The following is a 16,672-nucleotide window of genomic DNA, read 5'->3' as shown; positions in this document are numbered from 1 at the left end:
GCAGCCATGAAATTAAAAGACGCTTGCTCCTTGAAAGACAAGTTATGACAAACATAGGCAGCTTTTTAAAAAGCAGAGACAATACTTTGCCAACAAAGGTCCATCTAGTCAAAGCTATGGTTTTTCCGGTAGTCATGTATGGATGTGAGAGTTGAACCATAAAAAAAGCTGAGTGCCAAAGAATTGATGCTTTTGAACTGTGGTGTTGGAGAAGACTCTTGGGAGTCCTTTGGACTGAAAGGAGATCCAACCAGTCCATCCTAAAGGAGATCAGTCCTGAATATTCATTGGAAGGACTGATGCTGAAGCTGAAACTCCAATATTTTGGCCACCTGATGTGAAGAGCTGACTCATTTGAAAAGACCCTGATGCTGGGAAAGATTGAAGATGGCAAGAGAATGGGATCACAGAGGATGAGATGGTTGGATGGCATCACCGACTCAATGGACTTGAGTTTGAGTAAACTCTGGGAGTTATTGATGGACAGCGAGGCCTGGCATGCTGCAGTCCATGGGGTCACAAAGAGTCGGACATGACTGAGTAACTGAACTGAACTGAACAACAACAAAAAGCCAAATAACCTACCAGAGACAGAGATCTAAGTCCAGATGTATGAAACTGGAAAAATTCTTTCTTTTTTTGTGCCCAGCTCCCTTTTCTAAAATATTCTTGCCCTTGCAATCTACATAGAGTTCCTTGGTGGCTTGCAGTAAAACAAGCCACTTGCAATACAGGAGACTGGGTTTGATCGCAAACGCCTATCCACTCCCGTATTCTTGCTGGGTTAATTCCATGGACATAGGATCCTGGCAGGCTGCAGTCCAAAATGTCCCAAAGAGTTGGACATGATTGAACCACTGAACATAAACACACACACTCAGGCCACATACAGATTTTTCCTACTTGATATGACATTCTCCATGTCGAGTCCAGTCCCCATGAATGAGTTTCTTCCAAGGTAGGGTCAGAATTGGTCCCTGCAGCCCAGTGACTTGACTGACGTACTGACCTGTCTAGTCTTGCCAGAATTTTTTGTTATTGGAGAAGAATTTGTAACCTACACTGCTCCTATTGGCCTTTCTCTTAGAAGTGAAATGTTTGCTTGTATTTTTGATGTTCCCAACTCTGGATTGACTCTGCCTGGATACATATATCCACACATCAAGTCACCCTGTGGGGACTGCTGGTCCCCCCACCCTCTCCAAATGCCCCTATTGCTGTTCTGCAAATCTGAGTCTTTATTTTCATGCATCTGCTCTGAAAACTAAGCATCCATTATGTTTTGAGTGTGAGTCTTTCAAATTTATAATGGACAAATCTAGAGAAGGAGGCACATTGAAAAGCCTGGAGCTCTACTCTGGGGAAGGACTTTTTATGGGGTGGGAAATCTTCCCTGTAGCTCAAACGGTAAAGAAACTTCCTGCAATGCAGGAGACCCGGGTTCCATCCCTGGGTTGGAAAGATCCTCTGGAGAAGGGAATGGCAATACACTCCAGTATTCTTGCCTGGAGAATCCCATGGACAGAGGAGCCTGGCAGGCTACAGTCTGTGGGATCGCAAAGAGTTGGACACAACTGAAGTGACTAACACTACACTACTACATCTTCCCCAGCCAAGGAGTCTCCACAAAGCTCCCTTCATGTGTCTGTTCCTCAGGCTGTAGATAAAAGGGTTCAGCATGGGGGTGACCATCGTGTACACCACAGATGCCACTACTCCAGTGTCTGCTGAGTAGGAGGATGAGGGCTGGAAATACACTAGAAAGACAGTTCCATAGAAGAGAGTGACCACTGTCAGGTGAGAGCCGCAGGTAGAGAAGACTTTGTGCTTCCCCCCAGCAGAGGGGATCCTGAGGATGGTGTGGATGATGTGGGCATAAGAGACCAGGACACAGGTGAGAGGGACCACTCCTGAGAGGGCTGCTTCTGCAAACATCATGAGCTGAAAGATGCGAGTGTCTGAGCAGGCAAGTTTGAGGAGAGGGAGAAGGTCACAGAAGAAGTGTGGGATGGCATGGGAGGCACAGAAGGAGAACTGAGACATGAGGAGGCAGAGGGAGAAGGCCAGGAGGTAGGAGCTGAGCCAGGATGCGGTGACCAGCAGCAGGCAGCGCTGGGGCCCCATGATGGTGGTGTAGTGGAGGGGAAGGCAGATGGCCACATAGCGGTCATAGGCCATCACAGCCAGCAGGAAGTCATCCAGCAGGGCCAATTCCATGAAGAAGAACATTTGCACAAGACAACCAGTGTAGGAGATGGTGTAGTGCTGTGTGTGGATGTTGAGCAGCACCTTAGGGATGATAGCGCAGGAGAAGCAGGTGTCGGTGAAGGACAGGTTGGCCAGGAAGAAGTACATGGGGGTGTGGAGGTGGGGATCAGAGCTGATGGCCAGGATGATGAGCAGGTTCCCCAGCACAGTGACCAGGTACACGGCCAGGAAGAGCCCGAACAGGAGAGGCTGCTGCTCTGGGTGCTGAGAGAAGCCCAGGAGCAGGAAGTCAGAGATGCTGGTTTGGTTTCTAATTTCCTTCAAAAGCAGAGAAGTTAGAGCAGATCTTATTTAAATAAAGATAGGCCGCAATGTTACAGAGTTCATGGACTTTGGTTTGTTTTTCTCTATTCCTTGAAGAGGTCACTGAGTTCCATTAGTGGGTGTGAATGCTGGTTTGCAAATATGTACAAATAGGACTGTGAACGCTGATGAGACAGCATCAAGGTAGAGATGTAGGTTCTAGAATCCTGTAATGTGGCATGCTTTCCACATGGGTGATCTGAATGAGACTGAACTGGAATTCAGTTGGAAAAATCTCTTCAAATTTAATTTCCTTTTTAAAAAATGATAGAACAATCATTTTTGTTTGTGACTTAATTTTTATTTTATATTGAAGTATAGCTGATTTATATTACTGTGCTAGTTTCAGCTATACAGCAAAGTGATTGAGTTATGCATATACATATGTATATATATCCATTCTTTTTCAGATTCTTTTCCCATATAGTTGATTACATAATTTTTTTTTTAAATTAAAAAAAAAATTTTTTTTTATTACATAATATTGAGTGGAGCTTTCTGTGCTAGTAGGTCCTTGTTTTGTTAAACTTTCTTTTTTATATTGGAGTATAGCCGATTAAGAGTGTTGTGATAGTTTCAGGTGGACAGCAAAGGGACTCAGCCATATATATATACCTGTATCCATTACCCACCAAACTCCCCAACAATCCAGGCTGCCACATCACATTGAGCAGTGCTCCCTGTGCTATACAGTAGGTCTTCATTGGTTATTTATTTTATACGCAGTAGTGTGTGTGTGTGCACGCGCTTAGTTGCTCAGTTGTGTCCAACTCTTTGTGACCCCATGGACTATAGCCCAGAGTCCTCTGTCCATGGGGATTCTCCAGGCAAGAATACTGGAGTGCGTTGCCATGCCCTCCTCCAGGTATATATGGTAGTATGATATGTTAATTCCAAACTCCTAATTTAGAACAGCCATTTAAATTTCACTGTCTTATTGTAGAGCTCATTTTGGGGTCATGCATATACTAGGATTTAGGGGGAAAAACAAGGAGCTCTGTGTGTGTGTGTGTGTGAGTGTTGAGCACATGTTGAGGAAGATGGAAGGAGGATTAGTTACTTCAGAGAGGAGTCCACTGAGACTTAGGGATCTCTGATGGGAGTGTTCTGGCCCTCTTTGCGTTGAACCATTTCCATGCATTAGTGTGGCTATGAGAACCCTGTGAACTGAAAAGCACTTTCTCATTAAGGGCACATCATTTTCATTCCCATCATCAACCTGCCCATCAATATCTTATGTTTTAACATCTGAGCTTTGGAATCTGGACATGGGATAGGAATTTTTTCTCTGTTCCTTATGCTCAATCTGCCTTTGATTAATTACTGTCCACTGAATCTCTGTGTCCTGCTTTGTACCATGTGCAACTACTTCATAGACTCATTGAAGTTATAACTGGGACAACATATGTGGTGGGCAGGCTGCTTCTAAGGGCAATGATGTTATCGTCATTGTTAGTAGCAGGTGATGCAATGCGAACCTGGGGCCCAGGATGTGGTGAAAAAGTGCTGGAGGATGTGCTTTACTGCTGAGCTCCTCACGTGCCTTTAATCTTTGGGATATGTTTACTCCCATTGAAGTTTGCTTTTCTTCTATCAGATGCAGATAATAACCTACCTTATAGGATTGTTGAAGAGGCCAAATGCTGGGATTGGCTGTGGTTTCTTCAGGATTCATGATATGCTGCCAAGATGTGAAATTCGAAGGAGCTATGATGGTTTGGAGGAAGAAGGCCAGGTCAGTGAGTGGCAGCAGGGGGCAATGTCATATTTGCTTAGGGTCATGAATAAAAGCATTATATACTTCTGGAGTCTGACAGAATTTTTTCACTCTTCACTCTTGATGAGATCTTGAGAGGGTTGCCAATATTTTCAGCTTCAGTTTCTTTATTGGCTTAAATGGAATAATGATAGAGTTTCCCATACAGAGTTGTTATGAGGGTTAAATTTGATAATAATTATAGACATCAGGGCTTCCCTGGTAGACGGTAAAGAATCCGCCTGTAATGTGGGAGACCTAGGTTTTATCCCTGGGTTAGGAAGATCCCCTGGAGGAGGGCATGGCAACCCACTCCAGTATTCTTGCTGGAGAATCCCATGGACAGAGGAGCCTGGCGGGCTACAGTCCATAAGCTCACAAAGAGTTGGACATGTCCAAGTGACTAAGCACAGCACAAACAAAAAAATAGGCTGTTTTAGATCAAGAATGACATAATATAAGTGCTTAATAAATATGATCTATTATTGCTACTTTTTTTTAAAGTTAAAAGGGTATTGTTTTTGTGATTCCAGTCACTGCCTGCATCTTGGGCCTGTAGGTTGAGAGGTGTCAGTATAAAAAGTCATTGTCGTTGTCACCGATATCAGCACAGCATCACCACCTCCGACTCTACTCACAACTGTCAGTGGCAAAACTTTTGTTTTGCCAGCTGAAAGCCAAGTAGAAACTGGGTCAAATAACTTAATCATACAAGCTCCCTGATTATAATATTATTATAGGAATAAATAATTCTGTCCTAAATGATTTAGCACAAAGTTTAGTGAAAAAGGAAGGGTGTGACCGAGGCTGGCAACTAAATGGACGTAGAGAGTAAATTATGGGTGTTGACATGGCGAGGTGGCCGAGAGTGACTCTGGGAACCAGGCTCTTCCACTGGACAAGGGTCAATGATGCTCTGTTCTTGCACAGGTGCTGTGAGCTGGTCACTGATGGGGCTGGGGGAAGGGTGCCCTGAGACCCGTTCTCCACAGAGCCTTCAGCCTGCGCCTTCAGGGATGTGATGAACCCCAGAACTGGGTGCCCCCATGGTCATCAAAGATCCAGAAAATGATTGGCAGATAGGGATGTAGAGGAAAGTGGCAAAATGAAGAGGAAGAGGTTCTCCAGGCTGCTTGTGTATGTGTCAGCGTGTGTGTGTGTGTGTGTGTGTGTGTGTGTGTGTGCGCGCGCCCTTGGGCAGACTCCCTCCCCATTCCTAAGCCTCTGTTCTCACCTGGAGGTGCTGACCAGCCTCCATCTGTGATGCTTCCTCGGAGGAGGTTGGGTTCGCTACTCTGTTGTCACAAGGGCTGGAGGCGCAGAGCCCTTCCCTCTGAGTAGAAAGAGCACAGACTGAAGACTCAGGTCATTAGAGATTCCCAGCCACTGGAGCCAGGAGGAGCCGCTGCTTTTTCACAGGCAGTGTCTCCTGGGATCTGTTCCCAGACCTCCTAGTTAGAGACACGATGGGGCAACTGTCCAACCTGCCAGCTCTCCCCTCTGGACGGTGGCCTTCTGTGTCGCTGCAGCATCAGTGATGACTCCATTCAGATGGACCAGGCTCCATGGGCAGCACCCCTGGTTTCTCCCTTGGGTGAGGTGCAGTGTGGATCCCTCCTCCCAGCCTTTACCCTGAACTGGTCCATCTCAGTCCTGGAGTCCCTACTTTCTAATTTGAGCCCTGTCCCTATGGATATAATATAGTATGTCCCAGTAAATAAGTAAAAATAAAGATAGAACAGATCAGAGGTCATAAGCTTTGCTTTCAGAAGTCATGTAGGAGAGGACACAGTCTTACTGAATGATCTCAGAGAACAGAGATAGGAATAATATTTAGATTCTCTATTGGACACATGGTGCCTAATAATTTTTTTCTAAAAATAAATTAATTTATGAATATGTTTGTTTTTATTTTAATGTATCTTCCATAAAAAGAATGTATAAAACATGCGTATTCTGTTAAGAATGTTAATAAAATTAATGCCTATTCTCCCATCACTTAGCTTAAATAGTATACAGGTCAACACTTTATTTATTTATTGTTCTGGGATAGTTTTTTAAAATTTATGTTTATTTTGAATTAAAAAATTTTAATACAATTTTAAAGGTTACTTTCCATTTACTGTTACTACAAAATATTGGCCATATTCTCAGTTCTGTACCAATCATCATCCTTGAACCTATCTTACACCCAAGAGTCTGTACCTCTCATTCCCCATCCTCCATACTGCCCCTCTCCCCCCTTTCCACTGGTAACCACTAGCTTGTTCTCTACGTCTGTGATTCTGCTTCGTTTTTGTTTTATACACTAGACTGCTGTACTTTTTAAGATTCTGCTTATAAGTGATATCATATAGTCTTTGTCTTTCTCTGGCTGACATTCTCTTAGCATACTGCCCAAGAAATTATTGGGAACTAATCCCCTATGTATCACTTCCCAGATTCAGAAGTAGAACATTGCCAGCTTGTCTGAAATTCCTTTTGTGTTAGGTTCATCATCACTTCTCCCTTCTTCTCGAAGTAAAATGATCCCTGTTATCTTTCTAACACTTGATTTTAGTCTTGCCTCTTTTTGAACTTTATATAAATGCCCTCATGCATTATGTATTCTCTTTCCTGGCTCTTTTGTTCAGTTGTTTCTTTGTGAGATCATCTAGGCAGCTCTAGGTGGTGGTTGTTTGTTCACTTCCATTGCTGTAAGTTGCTACATTGTATGATACCATACATTAGTCATGCAAGCTATTTTTGAAAGAATAGTTTTTTTTTGTTATTTGGAACAGTACAATTTTCATCATTCCTGTATATGTTTCTTCATGTGCACATACATTTTCTTCTCTTTCATACATACCCAAGAGTGGAATTTCATGGTTTTAGGATATCTCCATCTTCAATTTTACTATGCAATATCAAATTCTCTTCCAAATAGATTGTACCAATTTGCACTTCCATCAGCATTAAGTGAGGTTGTGGTGGCAGCTCATTCTTGATAACACCTGGTGGTGTGTTGGTTTTTTTCATTGTAGTTACTTGGTGTGTGTGTGTGTTGGGGGGGCATGTCTTGACTTTATATTTTGATAATTAAAACTGAGATTGGGTACCTGAAATATTTATTAATGTTTGTATGTCTTAATTTTGAAACTGTTTATCTAAATTTTTGTTTATTTTTCTTTTTAGTTATCTTTTAAAATTCTAATTTATTTATAGAACTATTTAAATATTCAAGATACCATTCCTTTGTGCATTATATGTATTACAAATATTTTCACTGTCTTTATGGCTTGTCTTTTCACTCTTGTTACAGTCTGTTTGCCAAGTTAATATTTTAAGTTTCAATTTATTGAATTCATCAGTTCTTTCCTTTTTTCTTAATTCTTTGCTAGTGTCTGGTTTATGCTGTCCATTGTTTCCTTAGTTTAGGAAAGTATATTTCTGCATTTTCTTCTAAAATCCTTAGAATTTTGCTTTTAACAATTACTGCTTTAGTCACTCTGGAGTTGATTTTTGTGTATTTTGTGAACTGAGTACTAAGGTGTCTATGTTTTACTTTTTTTTGCCTCAAGACACCTAATTAATAATTTGAATGTTAGACTCCTTTGAATTTCGATATTATGAAACCTATCAGGTGTGAATAAAATTCAATTTTGTTTCTTTCATTAGAAAATATATATATTTTATTTGTTTTTCTTATCGCATTGCACTGGATGTTTCAAGTACAATGTGGGATAGTTGCAGTGAGAGTTGGTGTTCTGTCTTGTTCCTCATGTGGACTGGAAGGATTTAATGTATGATTATGACACATATGCTATATGTTTGAAAAAAGGACTCTTTTCAAATTAAGAAAATTTGCTTCTATGTCCATTTGCTAACCTGGCTTTTTAATAAGCATATGTTGGATTATATCCAAATTTTTCTTGCATCTCAAAAGTATTGCTTTCTTGAATCATATGATTTTTGTCCTTTGTTTTGTAAAATAGTGACTTACTTTGGTTGACTTTTGAATGTTAAACTAACTTTGCATTCCGGGAAAACTCAAATTGGTAATAATCACATCATATTTTCTTTAGCTTATTGTACTTTTATTTTTTTTTGCAATATTCTCATTAGCTTTAGGTATCAAAGTTGTGCTAATGTTTAAAAGGGAATAGGTGAGTGTTCCTTTATTTTTATTCTCTGAAAGAGTTTTGCAAAGTAGAATTCTTGCAGTGTTTATAAAATTATTGCAACCACCTGGGCTTGAAATTTTCTTTGAGGAAGTTTTTGGCTACTGATTCAATTTCCTTAATTGTTATAGGTCTATTGAGGTTGTATATTTCTTACTAAATTTTTTGATGAGTTATTTATGATATTTTTCTTTAACACCAGTTGGGTAATTGTGTATTCAGTTCAGTTCAGTTGCTCAGTTGTGTCCGACTCTTTATGACTCCATGGACTGCAGCACTCCAGGCCTCCCTGTCCATCACCAACTCCCGGAGTTTACTCAGACTCAAACTCATTGTGTGTTATTCTTACTTTAACAATATGATTTCATCCTAAACTAATGTATGGTTATTAAAAAAATACTGTATTACACAAGAAAGTGAAAAAGTTGAATATTTGCATGAATTCTGCAGAAGGCAGGATTTCAAATTTAATTGTAGTAAAAGGAGTTACAAAGAATATTTCTGATTTGATAATAAAATAAAAACTTCCATACATTTAAAAGAATCACCAAGTTAAGGGACTTCCCTGGTGGTCCAGTGTTTAAGACTACGTGCTTCCAATGCAGGTGGAACAGGATTTATCTCTAGTCACAAGACTAATATCCCACATGCTATGCAGAATGGCCAAAAAAAAAAAAAAAAAAAAGTCACAAAGTTAAGAGATAAAGAATGAACTAGGAACAAGACGAAGGAGACAGGGATATAATATCTTTAATATAAAAAGGCCCATACAAATCAATAAAAAAATCTCAGAAGGTAATAGGTAGATGACATGAATAAACAACTAAGAAGAGAATTTTAAAAACTGGTTAATGGATGCTGGAAAATAGTTCCCTTATTAATAAACAAAGAAAACCAGGGCAAGAAGATATGATTTCACTACCATATTTGTTACATTTAGGGGAAAATATAAATATCAACATATGGAGTGGACAGAGACAAAAGAACATTCTTATTTGACATTTTGGAAGCATGGAAAAAAGAGCCCCCAGAATGTTACCCTTTGATGTTCTACTTTTGAAAATATTAAGACCACAGACTATGAACATAAGAATAATTTCTTTTCAGAGATTTTCATTGCACTGTTATTTGTAATAGTGAACACACAGAAATTTCCTAATCATCCAACAATGGGGAAACACTACCCTTTCTTCTGTCATCTCAGAGAGCCAAATGTTCAGGAGGAGTTAATGTGGCGACAAGTTATGTTATGAAGTTTGGCAAAAAAGCTATATAATTGTATGTCCAGTACTTTCTCAACACAGTAAAAAACAAAAAGCAATTTTAGGAGACAGGAGGGAAATGATGTGAAATATTATCAGTGGTTGTCTTTAAATGTACGAATAGTGAGTGTTTCTTTTTCTTCTTTTTCCTATTTGTATGTTTTACAAATTTGCTCTGAGTGTTTTTTATAGAAAAATGAACTAAGCCACAGCTTAAAAAGTAAAAAAATCATGAATCTACTTCAATAATTCATAGTCACTCATGGTCACAGTCCTAGTTCTAATCGCAGGTGTATGATTTTGGACCAGCCCCCACCTACCAGTGCCAGGTTTCTTCTCCTAGAATTAGTTTTGCTTGCTTATTCCCAGCGAATAGTATGTCTTTTGGTTCAGCTTTCTCCCTGTGTAGCTGAATCCCTATGAGTTGTTTCCAAAGGTCGGTTTGGAAATGATCCCTGAAACTCAGACACTTGACCCTTCCAGATATTGTCAATATTTCTTGTAGTTGAATGGACAGGTTAGCTTCCTCCAAGAACCTGTATTCTGTCTGATGTCATCTTCTGATGATTCCCACTCTGTGGTTTGAATCTGCTTGGTCACCTATATCCAGTAATCAAGTCACCTTGCAGGGATTTCTGGCCACTCCTCTTCCAGGCTTTATCTCTGTCCTTGGCCAGTTGATCATATTCCAGTCCTGCAAGTCAGGCATTCTCCATCTTTAAAACCTGCTTGTGATGCTGAGTACCATCCTGCCTTGAGTCTGAATTTGTCAAACTTTTTCAAATGAAGACTCCAGGAATAAAACACATCACAGAGCCTGAGCTTCTAATCTGGGACAGAGCTTTTTACTGGGTAGAATATTTTCCCCAGCCGAAGAACCTGCACAAAGCTCCCTTCATGTGTCTGTTCCTCAGGCTGTAGATAAAGGGGTTCAGCATGGGGGTGACCATCGTGTACACCACAGATGCTGCCATCCCAGTGTCTGCTGAGTAGGAGGATGAGGGCTGGAAATACACCAGAAAGAGTGTCCCGTAGAAGAGAGTGACCACTGTCAGGTGAGAGCCGCAGGTGGAGAAGACTTTGTGCTTCCCCCCAGGAGATGGGATCCTGAGGACGGTGTGGATGATGTGGGCATATGACACTAAGACACAGGTGAGAGGAATCAGACCCGAGGGAACAGCTTCAGTTAGCATGGTGACCTGAAAGATGCGAGTGTCTGAGCAGGCAAGTTTGAGGAGAGGGAGAAGGTCACAGAAGAAGTGTGGGATGGCATGGGAGGCGCAGAAGGAGAAATGAGACATGAGGAGGCTGAGGGAGAAGGCCAGGAGGTGGGAGCTGAGCCAGGATGCGGTGACCAGCAGCAGGCAGCGCTGGGGCCCCATGATGGTGGTGTAGTGGAGGGGAAGGCAGATGGCCATGTAGCGGTCATAGGCCATCACAGCCAGCAGGAAGTCATCCAGGATGGTCAGTTCCATGAAGAAGAACATCTGCACGAGGCACCCAGTGTGGGAGATGGTGTAGTGCTGTGTGTGGATGTTGAGCAGCACCTTGGGGATGATGGTGCAGGAGAAGCAGGTGTCGGTGAAGGACAGGTTGGCCAGGAAGAAGTACATGGGAGTGTGTAGGTGGGGATCAGAGCTGATGGCCAGGATGATGAGCAGGTTCCCCAGGACAGTGACCAGGTACACGGCCAGGAAGAGCCCGAACAGGAGAGGCTGCTGCTCTGGTTGCTGAGAGAAGCCCAGGAGCAGGAAGTCAGAGATGCTGGTTTGATTTGCAACTCCCATTTAATGTAGAAAAATGCAAGGAAAATATTGCTTAAATATTTGTAGACTCCAAAATCTTAGATCATTCAAAACCTTTTGTCTATTTTCTGAGTTTTTTTTCAAAGGTCACAGAGATGTATAGTTGTCTCTTGCTGGCGGGCATGTAAGCATGTACAGAGGTGAGAACTAAGGACAGTGATTGGGAGACTTGTTGGGGGTGAACTCTGCATTTTAGCTATCTTCTAGAAAGCAGAGATGCTGGTTTGGTTTCTAATTTCTTTCTAAAGCAGAGAAATTATAGCAGAATCTTATTTAAATAAAGGTAGGCTTTCACTCTTTCTTTTACTCAGTGTGACTTTACATAATTAAAAGTTAATTATGTAACACTGGATCTTCGTTTCCTGTTTTGCACCATGTGTAAGTACTCATAAGTTCATTGCAATTATTACTGAGATAACATGTGGAGAGCAGGTTGCTCCTAAGGGCAGTGATGTTACTGTCATCTTTAGCAGCAAGTGATGAAATGTGAATCTGGGACACAGGATGTGGTTAAAAAGCACTGGGGAATATGCTCTACCTCTCTGCTCTTCACGTGCCTTTAAGTTTTGGGAAATTTTTATTACCATTGAGCTTTGCTGTTTTTATATATGTTATTGATAACAACCCTATGGATAGGATTGTCGAAGAAGCCAAATGATGGGGTTAATTGCAGTTTCTTCAGGATTCAAGACGTGCAATCAAGATGAGAAATTCAAATGAATTTTGCTGGTATGGAGGAAGAATGCCACGGTCAAGTGGCAGCAGGTGCTCTGTGACCCTAAATAAAATGTCATGCTTATTTAGGGTCGTGAATAAAAACATACCTCTGGAGTCTGACAGAATTTTCCCTGTCTTTACTCTTGATGAGACTTGAGAAAGTCACAAACCTTTTCAGCTTCAGTTTCTTCATTGGCTTAAACAGAATAATGGTAGAAGATAGTTATATATATTTAGATCAAGGCTGACACATGATAAGTGCTCAATAAATATGATCTGTTATTGTTTTTGCTGTTTTTAATAAAATGAGGGTGCATGGTCATTGTTGAGTTCTGGTTACTGACTGCATCTTGGGCTTCTAGGTTGTGAGATGTCAATATAAAAAGTCATCATCATTATCACCAATATCATTAGCATAGCAGCACCTTCTCTGACTCTTCTCAGAACTGTCAACAGCATCTGGAAAACAAGTGGGAACTGGTTTTCTTTTCTTTTGGCATCTTGAAACCAAGTGGAAACTGGGTCAAATAATCATAAGACTAGATCTAATTATTAGTTATTATTCTAATTATTAATTATTAATGAGAATAAACAATTCTATCCTAAATGATTTCATTTGCTCACCTTTAATAAAAAGAAGCCTGAGACCAAGTTGGGTAACTGTAAATGGACATAGAGAGTGAATAATTGGTACTGACTTGAGCAGTGGCTGAGAGTGATTCTGGGACCAGGGTGAGTTATGCTCTGTTCTTGCACAGGTGCCATGTGCCTCTCACTGATGGGACTGGGGGAAGCATGTTCTGAGACCCATTCTCCACAGGGCCTTTAGGCTGCGCCTTCAGGGATGTGATGAACCCCAGAACTGGGTGCCCCTCATGGTCATCAAAGGTCCAGGAAATGATTGGCAGATAGGGATGTAGTAAAGGAAAAAGGGCAAAAATGAAAAGGAAGAGGCTTTCAGGGTCTTGTGTGTGTGCGTGCGTGCATGTGCATGCCCTTTAGGTAGACTCCCTTCCCATTTCTAAGCCGCAGTTCTCACCTGCAGTGCTGACCAACCTCTGTCTGTGATGCTTCCACAAGGAGGTTGTGTTCACTTCCCTGTTGCCTCCCCAAATGACAAGGCTGGAGGCACAGAGCCCTTCCCTGTGCGTTGATTGAAAACTCAGGTCATTAGTGATTCTCTAGCACAGGAGCCAGGAGGAGCTGCTGCCTTTTCACAGGCAGTGTCTCCTGGGACTTGTTCCCAGACCTCCTAGTGAGAGACACCGTGGGGCAACTGTCCAGCCAGCCAGCGGTCCCCTCTGGATGGAGGCCCCTCTGTTCCATCAGCCTCACTGATAACTCCATTCAGATGGATGGGGCTGGGCTCCATGGCGGCACCTCTAGTTTCTCCCTGGGGTGAGATGCTGTGTGGATCCCTCCTTCCCCCTTAACCCTGATATAGTCCATCTCTGTTTTGGAGTCAGCGTTTTCTAGTTAGAGCCCTGTCCACATGGATGAAATACAGTATGTCTCAGAAAATAAGTAAAAAATTAAGATAGAACAGCCCAGAGGTCACAATATTTGCATTTAGAAGTCATGTAGAAGAGGACACATTCTTATTTAAAGATCTCAGAGAACAGAGATATGATTAATATTTAGATTCTCTATTGGGCACAGTGTGCCCAATAATTATTTCTTAACATAAATAAATTGACTTATAGGTATTTTTTTTTGTTTAAATGTATCTTCCACATTAAAGACTATATGAAGCATATATACTCTGTTAAGAATCTTAATCAAAACAATGCCTGTTCTCCCATAACTCAGCTTAAATAAAATATGGGTCAATCCTCTATTTATTTCTTCAAGTTACAATTTTTAAACTTTATTTTTAATTAAAAAGCTTTAATAGAATTTTCAAGTTTACTTTCGACGTACAGTTTTTGCAAAGTATTGGCTATATTCTCAGTGTCATACAAAGCAGGCTTCAGCCTGTCTTATACCCAATAGCTTGTGCCTCTCATTCCCCCTCCTCTATACACTCCTGTCTCACTTCCCCAGTGGTAACCGCTAGTTTGTTCTATCTGTGGTTCTGCTTCTTTTTTGGTTTTATCCACTAGTTCGTTGTATTTTTTAGATTGTACATATTAGTGATATCATACAGTATTTGTCTTTCTCTGTCTGATTTATTTCTCCTAGCATGTTGTTGTTGTCAGATGCTAAGTCAGGTCTGACTCTTTGTGACCTTGTGGACTGCAGCACGCCAGGCCTCCCTGTCCGTCTATCTCCCTGAGTTCGCCCAAGTCTGTGTCCATTTAGTGGGTGATGCTATCCAACCATCTCGTCTGCCATGGGGTCACAAAGAATTGGACACAACCGAGCGACTAAGCACACACACATCCTTTGCCACCCTCTTCTCCTTTTGCCTTCAGTCTCTCCCAGCATCTTCCTTGGTAGCTCAGACAGTAAAGCGTCTGCTTACAATGCAGGAGACCCGGGTTTGATCCCTGGGTTGGGAAGATCCCCTGGAGAAGGAAATGGCAACCCACTCCAGTACTCTTGCTTGGGAAATGCCATGGATGGAGGAGCCTGGTAGGCTATAGTCCATGGGGTCACAAAGAGTCAGACACGACTGAATTATTTCACTTTTTCCAGTGTCAGGGTCTTTTCCAATGAGTTGGCGGTTTGTATCAGGTGACCAAAGTATTGGACCCTCAGTTTCAGCATCAGTCTTACCAATTAGTCCTTCTTTTAGCATACTGCTCCTAAATTATTAGAAACCAATCAATCACCCATATATCACTTCCCGGATTAAGAAGTAGAATGTTGCCAGCATGTTGAAACTCCTCTTGTCTATCCTTTTCACCACTTCTCTTCCCTCCTTCTTGAAGTAAAATGATCCCTACCAACTTTCCAACATTTTATTCTAGTTTTGCCTGTTTTTGAATTTTATAAATGTCCTCATGCATTATGCATTCTCTTTTCTGGCTCTTTTGTTCAGTTGTTTCCTTTTATGAGATCACCTAGACAGCTCTAGCTAATGCTTCTTTGTTCATTTCCTTTGCTGTGAGTTGCTGCATTGTATGATTATACCGCACTCTCATCATGCAAGCTATTCATAAAGAATAATTGTTTTTTTGATTATTTTGAATAATACTGAGGTGATCATTCCTGTATATGTTTCTTGGTATACACATGAATTTCTTTCTCTTTCATATACACCTATGAGTGGAATTTCTTTAATTTTTTAAAATTTTTATATATTTATTTATTTTTTTGAGTGGAATTTCTTGGTTTTAGGATATCTACATCTACTAGTATGCAATATTAAATTGATTTCCAAAGATATACCATGTTGTAGATTGACCAGCAACAGGTGAGGGTGTGACGGCAGCTCATTCTTGAGGGTGGGTGTCATGTGTGCGTGCTAAGTTGCTTCATGGACTGTAGCCCGCCAGGGTCCTCCGTCCAAGGGATTCTCCTGGCAAGAATACAGGCATGGGTAGCCATGCCCTCCTCCAGGGGATCTTCTGCACCCAGGGATCGAACCTGAGTCTTCTATGTCTCCTGCATTGGCAGGCGGGTTCTTTACTATCAGTGCTACATAGGAAGGATGTTAGCCTTTTTTTATTGTGTGTGTGTTGGGGGACATCTCCTGATGGTCTGATTTTATATTTCAGTGATTAATAATAAGATTGATTACCTTTAAAATACTAGGATTCTTTATTTCCTAATTTTCAAATAGCTTGTCTAATTTTTGTTCATTTTTCCTTGTAGTTGTCTGTTTTATTCTAATTCATTTGCAGAACGATTTAAATATTCTACATAGTAGTTCTTTGTGCATTATATATGTATTATAGATATTTTTTTCTGTCTTTACAGTTTTTCACTCTTATTGCAGTCTCTTAAAAAAAATTTATTTATTTATTTTTGGCTGCGCACAGTCTTCCTTGCTGTGCATGGGCTTTCTCTAGTTGCGGTGAGTGGGGTGGAGTGGGGGGCTACTCTTCGTCTCGGTGCACAGGCTTCTCATTGCAGTGGCTTCTCTTGTTGCAGAGCGCGGGCTCTAGGTGAGCAGGCTTCAGTAGTTGCAGCACTTGGACTTTGTAGTTATGAGGCACAGGCTTAGCTGCTCCAAGACATGTGGAATCTTCCCAACCAGAGACGGAACCCATGTCCCCTACATTAACAGGTGGTTTTAACCACTGTACCGCCAGGGAAGTCCTTGTTACAGTCTTGTTTGCCAAGTAAATATTTTAAATTTTAATTGATTGAATTAATCAGTGTTTTCCTTTCTTCTTTTTTTTTTCCTTTCTTCTTAATGGCTTATGTGTGTCTGGTTTATGAACTTCATTCCTCCCTTAGTTCAGGAAGGTGTGTTTCAGCCTAACAAACTTTATAATTTTTATAAGTTTTCTA

The 16,672-nt window shown here is 41.1% G+C and overlaps 2 protein-coding genes across 2 annotated transcripts; both read right to left on the bottom strand.

Annotated features, from left to right (window-relative positions):
- Positions 1 to 1,539: 1,539 nt before the first annotated feature.
- LOC110123835 (olfactory receptor 1G1-like) lies at positions 1,540 to 7,193 on the bottom strand. The gene is made up of 3 exons (XM_070472828.1): positions 7,176 to 7,193; positions 5,562 to 5,660; positions 1,540 to 2,526 (listed from the first exon to the last, which is right to left on the bottom strand). Exons 1-3 carry the CDS (start codon positions 7,191 to 7,193, stop codon positions 1,540 to 1,542), a joined length of 1,104 nt encoding a protein of 367 aa, XP_070328929.1.
- A 3,401-nt stretch (positions 7,194 to 10,594) lies between these two features.
- LOC110123834 (olfactory receptor 1f45-like) lies at positions 10,595 to 11,536 on the bottom strand. The gene has a single exon (XM_020872069.2). The coding sequence runs from the start codon at positions 11,534 to 11,536 to the stop codon at positions 10,595 to 10,597; it is 942 nt and encodes a 313-aa protein (XP_020727728.2).
- Positions 11,537 to 16,672: the final 5,136 nt, after the last annotated feature.

The sequence above is a fragment of the Odocoileus virginianus genome, chromosome 2 (assembly GCF_023699985.2).
Source record: "Odocoileus virginianus isolate 20LAN1187 ecotype Illinois chromosome 2, Ovbor_1.2, whole genome shotgun sequence".
Classification (NCBI taxonomy): domain Eukaryota; kingdom Metazoa; phylum Chordata; class Mammalia; order Artiodactyla; family Cervidae; genus Odocoileus; species Odocoileus virginianus.
The sequence above is the reverse complement of the archived record's forward strand: the minus strand, read 5'-3'. Positions and strand labels throughout refer to the sequence as shown.

Bases quoted from the DNA above. Each gene is read 5' to 3' on its own strand.
- LOC110123834 (XM_020872069.2), bottom strand. From the start codon at position 11,536: ATGGGAGTTGCAAATCAAACCAGCATCTCTGACTTCCTGCTCCTGGGC.
- LOC110123835 (XM_070472828.1), bottom strand. The intron at 2,527-5,561 runs GTGAGAACAGAG...CTGCTTTTGAAG, and splicing joins AGGCTGGTCAGCACCTCCAG to GAAATTAGAAACCAAACCAG.